The sequence below is a fragment of the Palaemon carinicauda genome, chromosome 30, assembly GCF_036898095.1.
Source record: "Palaemon carinicauda isolate YSFRI2023 chromosome 30, ASM3689809v2, whole genome shotgun sequence".
Taxonomy (NCBI): Eukaryota; Metazoa; Arthropoda; class Malacostraca; order Decapoda; family Palaemonidae; genus Palaemon; species Palaemon carinicauda.
Genome location: NC_090754.1, coordinates 44,750,474 through 44,768,868, shown reverse-complemented (window position 1 = coordinate 44,768,868; position 18,395 = coordinate 44,750,474). Strand labels below are relative to the sequence as shown.

At 34.7% G+C, this 18,395-nt stretch overlaps 1 protein-coding gene across 1 annotated transcript; it reads right to left on the bottom strand.

The window, feature by feature from the left end:
• Positions 1 to 428: 428 nt before the first annotated feature.
• Positions 429 to 13,524, bottom strand: LOC137623063 (arylsulfatase B-like). Its single transcript, XM_068353703.1, has 11 exons — positions 13,350 to 13,524; positions 12,852 to 13,015; positions 10,587 to 10,690; positions 8,015 to 8,151; positions 6,880 to 6,953; positions 4,555 to 4,720; positions 3,771 to 3,868; positions 3,034 to 3,167; positions 2,217 to 2,408; positions 1,658 to 1,812; positions 429 to 722 (listed from the first exon to the last, which is right to left on the bottom strand). Exons 1-11 carry the CDS (start codon positions 13,486 to 13,488, stop codon positions 544 to 546), a joined length of 1,542 nt encoding a protein of 513 aa, XP_068209804.1. The 5' UTR covers positions 13,489 to 13,524; the 3' UTR covers positions 429 to 543.
• Positions 13,525 to 18,395: the final 4,871 nt, after the last annotated feature.

Genomic DNA, 18,395 nt, shown 5'->3' with positions numbered 1-18,395 from the left:
CTATTTATTTTGCTTTCAAATGTTTCTGAGGTAGTTTGGTATTAAGTATATGTAGAGGCTAAAGAGACTGGCAGCTTAATCCTTTACCAGCCCATGGGTTCAATGGCCACTTTCCTCTTGGTAAGGGTAGAAGAGACTCTAGCTATGGTAAGCAGATCTTCTAGGAGAAGGACACTCCAAACTCTAACCCAAAACAGTGGAAGACCATGGTACAGATGCTTAAATATTATGATTCAACTCAAAGATCTTTTGAGTTGATTTCCCCTGGGGTCTCTGATCCCGAGGTATCGAGAGAATCCAGATGTTAAGGAATTATACATGGCTTATTTTGATATATATATATATATATATATATATATATATATATATATATATATATATATATATATTATGATTACATATTAATGTAAGAAAAAAAAAACTCTGGAGCATCATGTATGATTTTAATTTTTTCTTGTGTTTGTGTACTTGTACCTTCCATCAATGATTTTGAGTTTTCGAGGAATATTCAAGCAAGGAAGGGTAATGTTGTTGTGTTCTCTGTTAGACTTGGCACCATCCGGGGCTCCAGACGCCCCCAAAGTACTTGGGGTTGCTTTTAGGGTCGTCTGGTGGAAGATCTGCTGGGACCAGTCGGAGTAGTTCGCTTTGAAAGTCAACCAACATATCTTCAACGACATCCTGATGTGATTCTGCGATGTTCTCTCTCTCCTCTGGGTCATCTGTTAACAATGTTAGTTCCAGTGAATCTCTCTCTCTCTCTCTCTCTCTCTCTCTCTCTCTCTCTCTCTCTCTCTCTCTCTCTCTCTCTCTCTCTCTCTCAAGCATAAACGAAATTAATATTAACAAAAGTTAAACACTGCATGCAGAACAAAATTTGGAACCAGGATATTATCATAAGCAAGAAGTATTCTAAGTTTTTGGAGAATCAGGTAGAACATTCATGAATACTATTAGTAATCTTTTCTATTTCAAGTAGATGTATGACTGCAGATTATAAATGAATTTAAACTTCATCGTGAGGTTTAGCAGTAAGAGAAATGATTTCTGGATTTCAGGAATATATACATTATTTTTTCAAATTCCTTTACACAAATTTTGTGCTTTGGTCATATGATCGCCAAGGGTTTGAGATTCACGTGGTAATATTTGTTAGGCCAAATGTTTCTATTGTATACTTATAAAATTAATTTATAAAAGACTTCCAATAGGATAGTTTTCGATTTCTTAAATGGTTATTTTAAGGTAATTTGTTAACATTTCTTTCCTGTCACTCTGGGACTTCCATTACTTGAAGCATTGTGAACATATTTTCTGGGTTTTGATTTTTCTAGTGAATGAAATTTCTTATTAAGAAAACAATTACGAAGTCAGTCATGTTATGTCCTTTTCAACAGCAAATCTCAATGATGTTGCCAATTAGTTATTTTCCCAAATTGCAAGGGATTGAGTGATAGAAAAAGGAAATTAATTACAAAGAATTCTAGTGAAACAAAACTATGAAGTTATGAAGTCAGACTACTAAATGAAATAAGTTCATATATTATGTATTAAACCTTGATGATAATGTTTACTGATATATAACTCCATAGTTGTTTTGCCTACACCCCGGCATGCAATCAGCGCCCCTCCCCTTTCTGTTCATCTCTCTTCTTACCTATGACGTTAAAGAGTTTAATTCCTCGAGGGAGATCATCACCGCTTGGAGCGTTGTGATCATGGAGGGAATTTCCTTCTGTGTCGAGCCCCTCCGGAGGGAAGGTCCAGGAACCTTCTCCTGGATTTCCTATTATCATCTTGTAGTCGCCCTTCCTGAAATGGTGTCAGTGGGTCACGTCATCATTTGTCATTCACTTGATCAAAACATATTTTAAAGGTTTTAAAGGCCACTCTTGAATGGCATAGGCAAGCGAGAGGCAATGCCCTAAAGACTGACCATATATATGTATAATCAGCGCCCCACCCAAGCTAGGACCAGGGAGGGCCAGGCAATGGCTGCGGATGACTCAGCAGATAGACATATAGGCTCCCCCAAACTCCCCATCCTTAGCTCACAAAGATGGTGAGGTTGCAGCGTACGAAAAAACTAACGAGTTTGAGCGGGACTCAAACCCCAGTGTGGCGTTCACCAGTCAGGGACGTTACCACATCGGCCACCACACGTAACTAATAGGAGAAAAGTATATGGAGAACTCAAGAATAAAATTGTCCGTTACCTGAGAGCCGCATTGAGCTGGGTTTCATTATGTGGATCTATGAAATTATCGATGTTATAAATGAAGGATGTCCTTGGCGATGGTGATCCTGAGGTGAGAGCCTCCCATTGGTCAAAGCCATCGGTATTTTCAGGGATGGTACCGCCTGCTAAGCCAACCAAGGTTGCATACCAGTCTGTAACATGCATAAGCCTTCCAAGAGGATCAAAGTTAGCTTTGTAAGGGAACAATTTTGTATATTTAAAACCAATTCTTAAGTGATAAGTTTTCTAAAATAATGGTCATTGAATAGACAAAAACATGTCTGCTAGTATTAATGTCTTATTATGGAAATTCCTTCAAAGTAGAAAAAGTGACTCTTTATTACTGTTATAGTGAGTGCAGTAGTTTATTTAGTAAACATTTGTAATTGCCAATTTTTATATAAAGTATAAATTTATCCATGTAAATTCTTGTCCAGAATTTTTGTTAACTGAACATCTTAGTGCATTATTTTGGTATAGTGTACTCCTGCTAAGATTTCCTTCAGCACTGAGATGTAGAATTACTATTTATGTTTGAATGCCATTATAATTTATTTTCTAGAGTTTCTAGTTTATTCATAAAGGAAGTTGGTTAAAGTTTTAATGCTGTTAAGAAGACCAATCGTTGTCTGGTTGTGCAGAAAGATTAAGGCAATTGTCTTTTGCTTGAGGCCCAGTTTTTTAACAATGACAAAAGGCATGATTTTGCTGTTCATGAAATTGAGGAATAACTTTGAGTTCGATATGAAAAAAAAAAATAAGGAAAAAAGGAGAAGAACCGTGTAGGAACTTTCGTGTTGGAGACGAATCCTGTCTTTGGCAAGAGAGGAGAGTGGATGAACCCAGCAGCTCTTGTCCCTCCCTCCCAGAGGGAACGCTTTGCTCCTCGAAGAGGCCAGTTGTTGGCACCGCTTTCGTGACCTCCATTCTTTTAGAAGTAAATATACTTATTGTTAGGAATTTCACCATTCAAATTACAGCATAAGAGGGGGAGGGTGTTCAGTATATCAGTAGGCACTTGTTTATAATGTCTAAAGCCAGGCTGACACTTGCACGAATTTGTGGCACTCATTGAGTCGTGAACCGGCGTGAACTCGTCGTGAACTGGCGTGAAGTGTTCGTAAACCCGTCGTGACATCGTGGCATGTCATGACGAAAATTTTGAAATGTTCAAAATTTTGGTCAAGACAAAATTTCGTGACCGGGTCGTGAACTGTTCGTGAACTCGTTGGGACGATGCGGGAAGTGCGCAAACTATGCGTGAACTCATCGTGCCAGTTCGAGTCAATGTGGACAGGTCAGCTGTGATTCTGAGGTAATTTTTTTTTTTTGATCTTCCAGTTCGTGCCACAAAATGTCACGACCTGCCACGACAAATTCGTGGCAAAAAGTCGTGCAAATGTCAGGGTACCCTAAGTACCTTCATAAATGAAGATGATTGAAGATTGAAAGCTAAACATTTCACAAATTGACCCCCCCCCCTCCCTAAAAAAATAGGTATACTTTTGCATGATCTATATTTGATACTTACGTCAGAACTGAAAATAATGATGGAGTTGTTAAAGTGACCCGTTTCCTTCAGGGCATTTACTACTCGACCAACGGCATCGTCCATCGCCCACGACATAGCTGGAGAAGGTGTTTCATTTCAAACCTAATTGAAAGTATAACCTGAATAGTGAATTACTACTTAGCACTCTTGAATCAGGATGAAGTATTATTTGAAATGGACCCTAATCATTGTTATATAGAAGGGATGCTGATTCGATTTTGGTTGCTCTTGGAAATTTTTGGGCTGACATTACTTGACATGAGACCCTAAGAAACAATATATAAAAACCTATGGCTAACGACTCTGGCAACCCATGAGCGAGATATCTTAGCATATTTTTTTTATTTTTAATAAAAATTAAGAGTATTAAATTGCCAAGTTTAACATTCGCTCTTAAAACATCGGTTTAAATTAATTTCGTTCAATTGGTTTAGCTGAAAAATACTTTATTGAAAGTGACTTCGCTCAAAGGACAATCAACGCCAAAATTAGTATGGTTTAACTATTTCGAATAAACAATGAAATATGATTGTTTTCCCAGGAAAATATTTGGGCCAATTTTGAGCAACCCAATTAACTGGCGTATTAGTTTTAATTTTTTTATATGTAGATTAAATCTACATATTTTATAAGATCTATGAGAGAATGTTTTTTTTTACTCATATACAGTATATATACATATCAACTGTCAGTGTTAGGGCTAAAATGGTGTAATGAATTGTAAATGAAAAAAATGTGGAGAATAAACCTATCTATTTCTTACCCAGTACAATTTCCCTTTCCTCGTCTCCTATGTACTTGAAAGGTTCCCTGTAATTTTCCGGAACTTGCAAAGGAGTGTGAATACTCTGAAGGGCAAAGTACAGGAACATTGGGTCCTCTGGATTCCTTGTGGACAAGAGATCCTCGATATGAGAAGAAAAAACCTCCTGGAAGATGGAAACTTCAGTTTTTCTATGTGGTTCGAAAGACTTCATTGGTAACGGTGCAATAATGATGTTGATTATAATAATGATGATGATGGTAATGATAGAAATTATAAGATTGATTAGTGTTAGTATTCATGTTTTATCACTAGTGCATTATTATTGATCCAGAGACAAAGACTTAGATTTAACCATCTTACCTTTCATGAAATAATAGGTATATATGTGGAAGTAAGAAGAGAGAAAAAGATACAATAAACTGTAGAGTTATGTGGTTAGTTTTTAGTGTGAGAAAATATTAGGACATTAGATTAGATAATAAACATTGCAAGGTTATAATAAATAGTTTTCTAATATAGCTACATCCAATTAAACTGTTATTGTAGCTAGCATTCCTTCTAACTACTTTCCTCTCTTTTACAATGGTTGATTTTATATAAGTTCTTTGAAATTTAACGATTGATAGGATACTGTTGACATATTTTGATGTATCATTAGTTTTTGCCTTATGTGTAAAACTAGACCTCTCCCCCTCGTGTAAAACTAGAGACGCCCTCTCTCTCTCTCTCTCTCTCTCTCTCTCTCTCTCTCTCTCTCTCTCTCTCTCTCTCTCTCACACACACACACACACACACACTATTCATGAGTTAATCAATATATCCCTTCCTCCACTCAAAATCGAAAAATGAAACTCCTGGGCGCATGGTTTACGTTTGTACAAATGGAATTCAGGTTGTAATTAGAATCAACTGGACAGTTTCAATATTTTTTTTCAATACTTACATTGGTTCTTTAAGGCATTGAAGAATTGTCTTTTTGTTGTTTTAGGATTTTTTTTTTATATAAGCTGAATGATTTTTAGGTCATTGCTATCTAAAGCCCCTATTACATGTATCCGGTTTAATATGGCCAACCTGGCCTACGGCCCCGTAGGAAAATTTTGGCTTACGGCTAGAGCTATTACACGTATTTGAACGGCCGGAGGCAAGTGGGTCAGGGTGGCACTGTTTGTGGTGGAGGAGTTACATGTCTTATCTCGACGTCATTCTCGCTCCTATTGCTCTAGCGTGCTACTTAAAGGTGAAAAAAAGAAAAAGGAAGATTTGGTTCTAACAATGGCTGCATAAACGACAAAAATACTCTCATGTTAACATAATGAAGGAACTACCACTAGAAAAAGATGACTGGTTTACCTACATGCGAATGGATCACGACACAATGACACATATTTGGAACTCTTAAGTCAGGTATCACCTTTAATAGAAAAAAAGGACTCTTGCATGAGAGAAGCAAATAGTCAACATGAGCGTCCTTCAGCCACTCAGACTGATGTCATACCATATGGTGAGCAATTACACGCTACGTCCTCAGTCCTGACGTATGACGGCCGTCCGGCCAACTTTAGTACTGGCAAAAGTTCATCCGGTCGGCCATGGTTGAGCTTTCATACGGCCGATTTGCTATCACACGCTCCGATTTGAACATATGCAAGCATTGCGACCGACGGCGCCGTAGGAAACCGGATAAGTGTAATAGGGGCTTTAGATAATTGTCACCCCGTCAACGAAGAAGCCTTTACTCCTTTAACTCCTTTTCTATAATATGTCTGCGTCAGTCCTCCCTTTTAGTTGAAGATATTATTATTATTATTATTATTATTATTATTATTATTATTATTATTTGCTTTTTATAGGGATGGGCCCTCCACTCAGGTTTTCTCTCCGGTTACTATATCTTGAGTTAAGCTGATTTTTGGTGGATTTAGTTACTTTGGCGTTACAAGTTAGCTGAATTCACTTCTGAGTTTTGTTTCCAATTGTCTAATAATTTTAAGTTATTTATTTACTTGTTCTCTCCAGGTCTGATAATCTTACATTATTTTATTAGTTGGTTTTTGTACAATAGTTTTTATTTTTATTGATATTTCCCATACTTCTTATACCTCCAAGTCTTGGCTACACTTGAACATAAACATCTAGTACACTTTTAGTCAAGTTGTGTGTATCTATCCACTTGCAACTTAGATATAACTTGGCTACACTTACACAAGCATCTGGTACGCTTTTAATCCAGTTATGTGGGTATCTATCTACTTGCAACTTGAGCATTATGTTAATATTAAGATATAATTACTTAATCATAAGTTCCGTTAAATTTCTTACCGTATCGTAAGTTCCGTTGACGCTAAAATCAGGATCTACATTTCTCCTGAAATCGTATCCATAGCCTTGCTCACCTAAAACGATACGACATGCATCGGAGAGGTCAGAGAGATTTCGTTGTTATACTCACTCTTATTATTGCAATAGTGTAGCCTATGAAATGGATTAAGTAAGGCAACGCCACTTTCTTGAAGGAATGAGTTCTCAAACTGTATTCTTGGTTTCCCCCTTATTAAAAGCCAGTCTGGTTCAAATTTCCCGATGAAAACTCTTTAGTCCAAATTGTTACTCAATGATGATTTTACATATAAGGTAAAATCTAAAACATACGTTTGTCCCCATATGAAAAATGAATAACGCTCCTTTGTATTTCTGTTAATAGACTTTGTGGGATGGGCTAATTTGGATGCATGACTTAGTTTTTGACAGTACCCATATCACATTTGAGTTGGAAAGAACTATTTCTAGCCATTTATTTATAAGTCCTGTGATATGGATGAATTTACAATTACAGTTCTGTGGTGGCATATCATTGCCATAAAAGCATTAATTATGCAATATCCTCCTTGGGAAACTTTTATTAGTAACCTTGGCTTATTAGTTATAGACGCCCATTGATCTTAATATAGTCTAAAATTCTCAGATATTGCTGATTATTATTATTATTACTTGCTAAGCTACAAACCTAGTGGAAAAGCAGGATGCTTTAAGTCCAGGGGCTCCAACAAGGAAAATAGTTCAGTGAGGAAAGGGAACAAGGAAAAATGAAATATTCTAAGAAGAGCAACAACATTAAAATAAATCACTTTATAAACTATAAAAACTTTAACAAAACAAGAGGAAGAGAAATAAGATATAGGATAGAACAGTGTGCCTGAGTGTACCCTCAAGCAAGAGAACTCTAACCCAAGACAGTGGAAGACCATGGTGCAGAGGCTATGGCACTCCATAAGATTATAGAACAATGAAAAGGTAGATGGAATTTATCACAATTTTTATGGAAGTGTTTTAATACCGAAAACCATTTGAAATATGCAGTGCTAAAAACTCAAAAGCAGAAGCTAGAAATTTTGTAAATATCAGGAATTAATTTATGATAGCATTGCATTCATTATTTTATATAAGGTATACCTACCTTCATTGAATGCCATGTTCCCATTCTTTCCAACTGAGTGAACATAGTGGTCCTCTCCTCCATTGTAATAACCAAAGAATGTGTCAAATCCTCTGTAGTTTGGGGTGTAATCCCAGTGGCAGAACCCCAAGTGCCATCTAAAAGTAATGGCATCGGGATTTCATTAGTATTCTTCCGAAGGTCAAATGAGGCTTGTCTGTTTCAATATATTTTAATAGAAATACTCGTATACGGTGTAATAAATTCTCTAAAAAGTATAGTTATAGACAATTACTAAAGGCTCGTTTGTCACACGCATATTTGCTGATGTCAGTGTCACAGAATGAAGGAGAAATCCATATTTATCAGTTTCATTATACAATAATGTGTCTTATTGCTTGTGAGGATCATAAATATGTATGGTTACTTATTTATCTTTATTCTTCAAGTAAAATTTCCTATTTTAGTTAAAATCGTAATAAAGGATTTGTGTTTGTCTGCCACTCACATCCGACGTCATGACATAACTCTGGGGAATTCTTTGAAAGTCTTATGACACTCTTCGCGTCTTAATGCGTTTTCCATGCTATAAAGATTCGGTCTTCTTTTCGTTTTAGTTTTCCCTTATAGCTAGAATCCCCGCTTTATCCTCGAGAATATATTACACATTGTATGTTTTCCGCCCACAGTACCTTACAGTATTTTGTTAAGAATCAAATGTAAGAAAATTTCCCTTTGTGTATAGATAGATACTTAAGTTAGTTGAGCAATGTAAAACAAAAGAGGAAGAAAACATACCAACCTGCTTTTGCAGTCACCTTCCATGTTGTTAAAATCACACCCAATTAATTATTCTTTTCAAAATAAGAGACTCCGCAATATTCATTTCAGTTTATAAAATCTAAAGCTATAGAACGGTTACGTCTTTGTCCTTCAATATCATCTCTTAAGCCAAAATAGTTGTGTAATTTTTGAAGGACTGATATAATGTGAGAGTTAATCCCAGGGAAAAGGCAGGTGTGATTCTCAGGACTTTGCACTGTTCCTTCCAACTTTTCAAGATGAGACTGATTAACAGAGGTCATACACTCCACATGGGATTATATGCAGAAATGCTTGCCAGACTTATTTTGTACACATGTATATGAATATATAATATACATATATATATATATATATATATATATATATATATATATATATATATATATATATATAATGTATATATCTATAGTATGTATATATCTATAGTATGTATATATATATATATATATATATATATATATATATATATATATATATATATATATATATATATATATATATATTACCTCAGGAAATGACTTGAAACGTGAGCATTTGGCATATGGGGTTAACTTGTTCTTCGAAAAGCAATGCAATTATTATGATATTTTGATAAATTCTTGTGAATGGCATTTCAGTGTTTTTTTTATGTAACATTAGCTATAAGACTTATATTTCTTGATCAGGATTATCTATCTTCTGCATTTCCTGCTAAGAATTCCTTTCTTGCTATGTACGTTTGTGGAAATGTCTGCTTCAGCCTCAAAGTTGGTTCCGGCATCTTGACTCTGAGATATTTTGAACAATGTCATCCTTATAGCATACAGTGATGTACATATATTTCAGTGACAAATGAAGGATATGGAGAATCAGTCGCATGTAAAGGAGGAAATTGACAAATAAGGGTCCATGGAGCGTAAAGATAGCATCTTCTTTCACTGCCAAGAACCGCAGGTAGCTAGGCGAGTGAGGTGAAAGAATACTTGAGATATTTAATTTTTTTTTTAGTACATCACAGTCTTTTTTTTGGTGGATGCAGTTATCTATATTTGGGCATTCTTTTTGCCATCTTCGATGTGGGTGTCGTCTAAGAGCGTGATTTTCCACATATAAATCGCCCAGATAGATACGTTCGCTACGTTTTCAACATCTTTATGAAAGCCCCTCTGCCGAATGTATTGATGAACTTTGTAAGACATCTGAGGAGTTAAGTTCTTAGATTTACTCTGGGACACCAGGACAACGGGTGCCTTCCCTTCTTGGACGCCTGGTCTTGATATCTGATGGTATTATCGATACCCAGCCCAGTTACTTTCTTGCTACTTGGTAGAGTACCCAGCTCAAACTCTTTCCTACATGAGTAGAGGACCTAGCTCAAACTAACTTTCTTACTACATGCGTAGAGTACCCAGCTCAAACTCACTTTCTTACTACATGCGTAGAGTTCCCAGCTCAAACTCACTTTCTCACTACATGCGTAGTTCCCAGCTCAAACTCACTTTCTCACTACATGCGTAGAGTTCCCAGCTCAAACTCACTTTCTCACTACATGCATAGAGTTCCCAGCTCAACTCACTTTCTCTCTACATGCGTAGAGTTCCCAGCTCAAACTCACTTTCTTACTACATGCATAGAGTTCCAACTCACTTTCTTACTACATGCGTAGAGTTCTCAGCTCAAACTAACTTTCTTACTATATGCGTAGAGTACCCAGCTCAGACTTCATTTCCTACATGAGTAGAATACTCGCTTTCTTACTACTTGCGTAGAGTACCCAGCTCAAACTTACTTTCCTACTACATGCGTAGAGTACCCAATTTCCTTCAGCGCTTGTGGTAAAAGAGTAGCATTCAATGTAAGTCCTGTTGGTTGACTTCCGTGCAATACATCATGCTGGATGGAAAAGGAAATTTGTTTTACAATGATGCTTGTATACCTTACATACGTTAATAATTAATTTTTTTATTTAATTGTTAGTTTATTGCTTATTTTTCTTTTATTTTCATCGACAAAGTTCAGTTTGAGTATTTTCAAAAGTGTTTTAGCTCGGTATTTTCGTTAAGTGGGTTTATTTTCTTTAACTTTTTTGTAAAATCAATAATTTTGTATGATCTTGGCGGACATGTCGACTATTTGATATATGTAACTATTATTTCATGCAATCGTAATTCTAATGTTTTTTTTTTCGGAATTTCAAAATACACTAGTTCAATTACTGTTTTACGGACCAGAAATGCCAAAATATAGTATTAGGCAATATCAATGCCAAAAAAAAAAAAAAAAAAAAAAAAAAAAAACAATTTCAAATATCACTGCACATAGTGTAATATTGTAGAAGATTCTGGAAGAAGAATCCTATTTTTACATAAGGGAGAAGATCAGGTCTGCAAGATCATCGTACTTTATAAATGGCCACAGAATGTTCCAACTTAAATTTTTTCAGAAAAGGAGGTGTTCTGGCGCCTTCTAATATTATTATTATTATTATTATTATTAGTAGTAGTAGTAGTAGTAGTAGTAATTATTATTTATTATTATTATTATTATTATTATTATTATTATTATTAGCTAATCTACATCCCTAGTTGGAAAAGAAGGAGGATGTGAACACAAGGGCTTTAATAGGAAAAAATAGCCCTGTGCGAAAAAATTAAGGAGATAAAAAACTACATGAGAAAGGTTCAAAGAAAGGTTTATAACAATATTTCATCCTTGTATTCTGAATTCTATCTACTAATAAAGTTAATTTGAACCTTTGATCGTTTTAAGAGTTTCTGGTTGGTGGAAAGCCAGAGATAAATTTGTCATCGGTATTTTTTAGTCCATGGGGTCATTAGGACGGTTTTAGGCAAATATTCCTTACCAGGGATACAGGCCAATACTATTATTATTATTATTATTATTATTATTATTATTATTATTATTATTATTATTATTATTTGTTAAGCTACAACCCATGTTGGAAACGCAGGATGCTATAAACCCAGGGGCTCCAACAGGGAAAATAGCTCAGTGAGGAAAGGAAACGAAGAAAAATGAAATATTTTAAGAAGAGCAACAACATTAAAATAAATATCTCCTATATAAACGATAAAACCTTTAACAAAACAAGAGGAAGATAATTGAGATAGAATAGTGCTCGAGTGCACCCTCAAGCAAGAGAACTCTAACCCAAGACTGTGTAAGACCATAGTACAGAGGTTAGGGCACTACATAAGACTGGAGACCAATGGTTTGATTTTGGAGTGTCCTTCTCCTAGAAGAGCTGCTTACCATAGCTAAAGTCTCTTCTACCCTTACAAAGACAATTACAGTGCAGTAAGAAGAATTGTTTGATAATCTCAGTGTTGTCAGGTATATGAGGCAGAGGAGAAAATGTAAAGAATAGGCCAGACTATTTGGTGTGTGTGTGTGTGTGTAGGCAAAAGGAAAATGAACCGTAACCAGAGAGAAGGATCTAGCAATACTTATTCTGTGCTCAGTAGACTTCAAGGAAAGGATGAGTTTCAATCATAAGTTTTTCACACTGACAAAAAAGAAAATAAGATATTATGGTTCACATTTTATACCTAAGTCAAACTTCTGATCCAGCAGCAATACATTTTGAGTTCAAACTTGCAGCGAATGTTTTTATGTGGAACAGGCTGATATAATTTTTTTTTATAGTTTATTTATGATAGATATATTTTTCGTTACTGTTCTTAAAAGTGATTTATTTTGGTTGTTCATTACTTGTCATGTAGCTTATTTATTTCATTATTTTGTTTCCTCACCGGGCTATTTTTCCCTGTTGGAGCCCTGGTGCTTACAGCATCCTGCTTTTCCAACTAACGTTGTAGCTTAGCTAATAATAATAATAATAATAATAATAATAATAATAATAATAATAATAATAATAACAATGAGGGCAGGCACTACTTAAGTATGGGTTCAAACCCTCTGCGTCTAAAACTCTAAATAAGCCATCTATGCTGCTGGTTTACATGTAAAAATGAAACTAGAAGGAAGGATGACAATCATGAAGAAATTATCTCTTAATTTACTTTATGCTCACCTGTCTGCCAATCGTGAAAGGATACCTCCCTGTAAGAAGAGCCGAACGTGTAGGAGTGCATAGAGGTTGAACGTAGGACTGATCCAAGATTATGCCCTCATTGGCTAGTTCTTCCAGATTTGGTGTCAAAGCCTTTCGGTTATGCCACGACACATCATGCCATCCTTTCAAAAAGGCGTGGGATATTAGAGGTTAAATAATTTTTTTTATATTTTTGTTATAGGAAACCATTTACAGTATTACAATTTGTTTTGGGCAGGTTATCCTTTAATCCAAATTATAATAAAGTGTGGAAATTCTCAAGAACTGTGTACTTTAGTCAGTCATTGATTATTGTATGAAGAAATTTAATGATATATTTGAATTCTTTTGTTTATTACTTTTAAATAGATAAAGTAGCTTGCGTTAAAATTATATATCTTATTATATGATGATAAGCATTTAGTGAACAATAATTCAGTCCCATAAAGTTCAAAATTTTAAGATAACATCTTTTACCTAAATCATCAGCCAGAATAAAGACGATATGGGGCTTAGAAGGTATTGCACGGGATACAGAAGTTACATCAGCCCACAAACATATCTGCAAAAGCAGGAAGCTCAGGATCTTTCGACGTTTACTTCCTCTACTGGACATGATGTTTCAGACTACTTTCAAATACGAAACTGAACATATGAAATTTGAACACCTTTTATATTAGTTATTTTCAAACAGCTGCTAAAGAAAGATCTATTATGTAATAGTATTATCAGCGTTCTTATCTGATGACAGTTTACGTAATCTTTTATCACGCGTACATTTGTGTAAGTAGTCAATGCAATGTTATCTTTACATTAACTACCTAAACATACCATGGAGTCATTTGGGTTAACAAATATTACCTAACCTTTCTTGTCTACGTGAATCTTGACCCCTTGGTGATCACATGACCACATATGTGTGAAGGAATTAGAAAAATATGATGATTCTACTGAGGAAAGTTTTAATAAATAATTTATTACTAATTGATTACTTTACTGAAAGCACTGTAAATATTTCGTTACATCACAATAATGTATATATTCCTGATATCCAAAAATCGTTTCTCTTGCTACTAAACGTCATGATGAAGTTTGAAGTGATTTATATTCTGCAGTCATAAATGTAGTTGAAAAAGAAAAGCTTACAAATAGTATTCATACCGTATTTTCCAGAACTTATACTATTTTTTTCTGTTGAATATCCTGATTCTGATTAATTTCTCTGTGCAGTGTTTTTCCTACTACATGTTATTGTTAATATTCATTCCGCTTATGTTTGAGAGAGAGAGAGAGAGAGAGAGAGAGAGAGAGAGAGAGAGAGAGAGAGAGAGAGAGAGAGAGAGAGAGAGAGAAAACATCGCAGAATCGCATCAGTATGTCGTTGAAGATATGTTGGACCTTGGTTGACTTTCAAAGCGAACTACTCCGACCGGTCCCAGCAGATCTTCCACCAGACGGCCCTAAAAGCAACCATAAGTACTTTTGGGGCGTCTGGAGACTCGGATGGTGCCAAGTCTATCAGAAAACACTGAGATTACCAAACATTTCTACTTCTCTCAATTGGTTAACTACTACAATGTCATTGTTCAGTAGCCACTTTCTTCTTGGTAAGGGTATAAGAGACTCTTTAGCTATGGTAGGCAGCTCTTCTAAGAGAAGGATACTCCAAAATCAAACCATTGTTCTCTAGTCTTGGATAGTGTCATAGCCTCTGTATCATGGCCTTCCACTGCCTTGGGTTAGAGTTCTCTTGCTTGGGGATACACTCGGTCACACCTCTATCTAATTTCTCTTCCTCTTGTTTTTTTTTTGTAGTTTATAAAGGAAATATTTATTGTAATGTTGTTACTGTTCTTAAAATGTTTTACTTTTCCTTGTTTCCTTTCCTCACTGGGCTATTTTCCCTGTTGGAGCCCCTGGGCTTATAGCATCCTGCTTTTCCAACTAGGGTCGTAGCTTAGCAAGTAATAATAATAATAATAATAATAATAATAATAATAATACCTTCCCTTGCTTGAATATTCCTCTAAAACTCACAACCATTGATGGTAGCAGGAAGGATACAAGTACTTCGTGTCTCACACAAGATGGGGCGAGCTGAGTGAACGCATATTAAAGTCTTTCATCCTAGGTGGCAACTGGGGCCTAACCACGGTTTGAAAACTCTTTGCTGATTGGCTGTTGGTTCAGGCATCCTCCCCTCCTGCTGACTGACGACAATGCAAAACATTGCATATGCCCAAGGTACATGATGTTCAATTTTGCTTTATACCTCACTTAGTTTTGCGTAATATCTACCTGGTTCTTTGGTCACACACAGATGATGAGTATCACCTTGGAAAAAATATTCATATCTTAAATAATTTAATATATGAAAAGAGTTGAAGTGAAACGAGTGCTGAAAAACTTTATACAACTTTTTATGTTTTTTTTTTTTATCTACAAATGTTATGCAAACGTAAATAAGAATAGGTGGATTTTGTAGGAAAAATCCTCTTGAATGCCATGACCCTAACGAAAATATGCAAGGAAGGAAATAATGGTGAAACATTTGGCAAAATGAACATCACACACACATGTGTTATATATATATATATATATATATATATATATATATATATATATATATATATATATATATATATATATATGTATGTATGTATGTATGTATATATATGTATATACAGTATATATATATTTATATGTATATATGTATATATGTGTGTATATATATATATATATATATATATATATATATATATATATATATATATATATATATATATATATATATGTATATATATATATGTATATATGTATATGTATATATATATATGTATATATGTATATGTATATATGTATATATATATGTATATATATATATGTATATATATATGTATATATGTATATATGTATACATATATATATATATATATATATATATATATATATATATATATATATATATATATATATATCCTACATGTGTGTATAAAGTATTCAGGGCTGGTAAAGTGCATTTGACTGCCAATCTCTTCAGTCTCTACAGATTTAATGGCGAACCAGGTCGGAAACTCTTAAGACAAAATAGACACTACTAATAAAGGGACTCGCTATTGCTTAAATTTTTTGTTTTGTTAACTCATCTTTACACTTTTACACTTTTACAATCCTTACTCTCCATGGATGGACACAAATGCTCTAATCTTAGTAATCTTTAGATCTTAATAACGTCTGGCTAATTCTTATATACTGCATACACACAAATAAATATACTGAAATACATCACCATAATTTATCGAAGAATATATGAAACAAAAAGGCACCGTATGTAAAGTTGGAGTGTTTGGTCCTCCCTTTGGTCTAACTGAAGGAAATTCATAACATGGAAACTGCAGGAATTACATTTTCACGTACGAATGGATAAATATTTTGTTCAATTCTTATCAACATTTTGAAGAGTGTGAAAGGGAATATTCCCTTAGAGGTGCATATTTAAATTCAGATGAATAACTGCCTGGTGTCTTTATGGGTCAAAGTTGTTGAAAATTGTACGAGTTGAATATAAGCCCCAAAAGACACTAAACCTAAACTATTATTATCATTATTATTACTAGCCAAGCTACAACCCTAGTTGGAAAAGCAAGATGCTATATGCCCAAGGGCTCCAACAGGGAAAAATAGCCCAGTGAGGAAAGGAAATAAGGTAATAAATAAATGATGAGAACAAATAAACAATAAATCATTCTAAAAACAGTAACAACGTCAAAACAGGTATATCATATATAAACTATAAAAAGACTTATGTCAGCCTGTTCAACATAAAAAACATTTGCTGCAACTTTGAACTTTTGAAATTCTACTGATTCAACTACCCGATTAGGAAGATCATTCCACAACTTGGTCACAGCTGGAATAAAACTTCAGGAATACTGTGTAGTATTGAGCCTAATGATGGAGAAGGCCTGGCTAGTATTACGAACAAGATGGAATTGTCCTGGAATTGTACTGCAAACTTATTACAGTAACGAATATAAAATACAGATTCAACACCAACAAAATCAAATATGAAGTTTGTATTTTTATGGATGCTGTAGCATATGTGCGGTAAGATCATAAACTTCATATTTGAGTTAGTAATTATGAATAACTATTTCTTTAATTACCTTAGGATTTTAGAATTATTTTCTAATATTTTGAAGGTGAGCGGATAATATAGACTAATTTATTTCGTGAATTAATTATCACCAGTATTTATTAACCTATGAAAAGAAAGATGCAATTATTAGGTTTTGGATAACTTACGAGTGGACTATGAAATGTGAAACCGTAATAATGTAAAAGCTTGTCAAGTGAATGTATAATTTGACAGTCAACGACTTAATGTACCGGAGGTAAACAATTATATTACAGTACCAGAATGTGGGTTTAGTTGACAAGTATCGAAATCTTAACTGTGATACTTGATGGAAAATTAATAGCTAGTAGGTTAATGGAAACTGAAGGGCAAAGGTGCTTAACTTTTTCAGTGCTGTTGGTGAGTGTGTGTGTATCAGATTGCCTTACTATTATGTAAGACACGGGCTCTTGACTTAGGCTGCCCGTAAACACTGTTGGTGAGTTAGTCGAAACTTGGAAAAAGGAAACTCGCTTTTAAAAACTACAAACTATTTAAAGTTAATATTTATTGGAAAGGTCTTGATGCGATCTTTCCAGTTGATATCAACTAGCTAGAGTTTGTGCGGTCTTGAAAGAGTTTGCTATAACAGAAGTTTAGTTGAATTCACTACTGGGAGTGAGAGGGTTAATCTCCCAGCCTATGGGATGATATAATTTTAAAACGTCAGCAGAACAAGAATTAAAGTGTGACGTGTCATTGTTCAGTGGCCACTCTCCTCTTGTTAAGGGTAGAAGAGACTCTTTAGCTATGGTAAGCAGCTCTTCTAGGAGGTCACTCCTAAATCAAACCATTGGTCTCTAGTCTAGGGTAGTGCCATAGCCTCTGTACCATGGTCTTCCACTCTTTGGTTAGAGTTCTTTTGCTTGAGTGTACACTTGGGCACGCTGTTCTATCTTGTTTTCTTCCTCTTGTTTCAACAAAGTTGTTATAGTTTATATAGTAAATATTATTTTAATGTTGTTGCTGTTCTTAGTAAACTATTTTTCCTGGTTTCCTTTCCTCTCTGGGCTATTTCCTCTGTTGGAGCCCCTGGGTTTATAGCATCCTGCGTTTCCAACTAGGGTTGTAGCTTAGCAAGTAATAATAATGATAATAATAATTTGTGCCCCGGATAAATCTCCCTTGACATTTCCTTTTTTGTGGACTATGTTCATCTGGTATTTTAGAAACAAGGAACGTTGATACAATGTTGTGTTATAACGGTGTTATGTGTTTGGAATTTTGATTTTTTTTTTTTTTTGTCAAATGAATATTGCTAACCAAACTTAAATGTAATTGATTTGCTATCCTTCAAGTTTATTCCTCCACGGAGGAGTTTGTATAGATTTAGATGAACAATTATT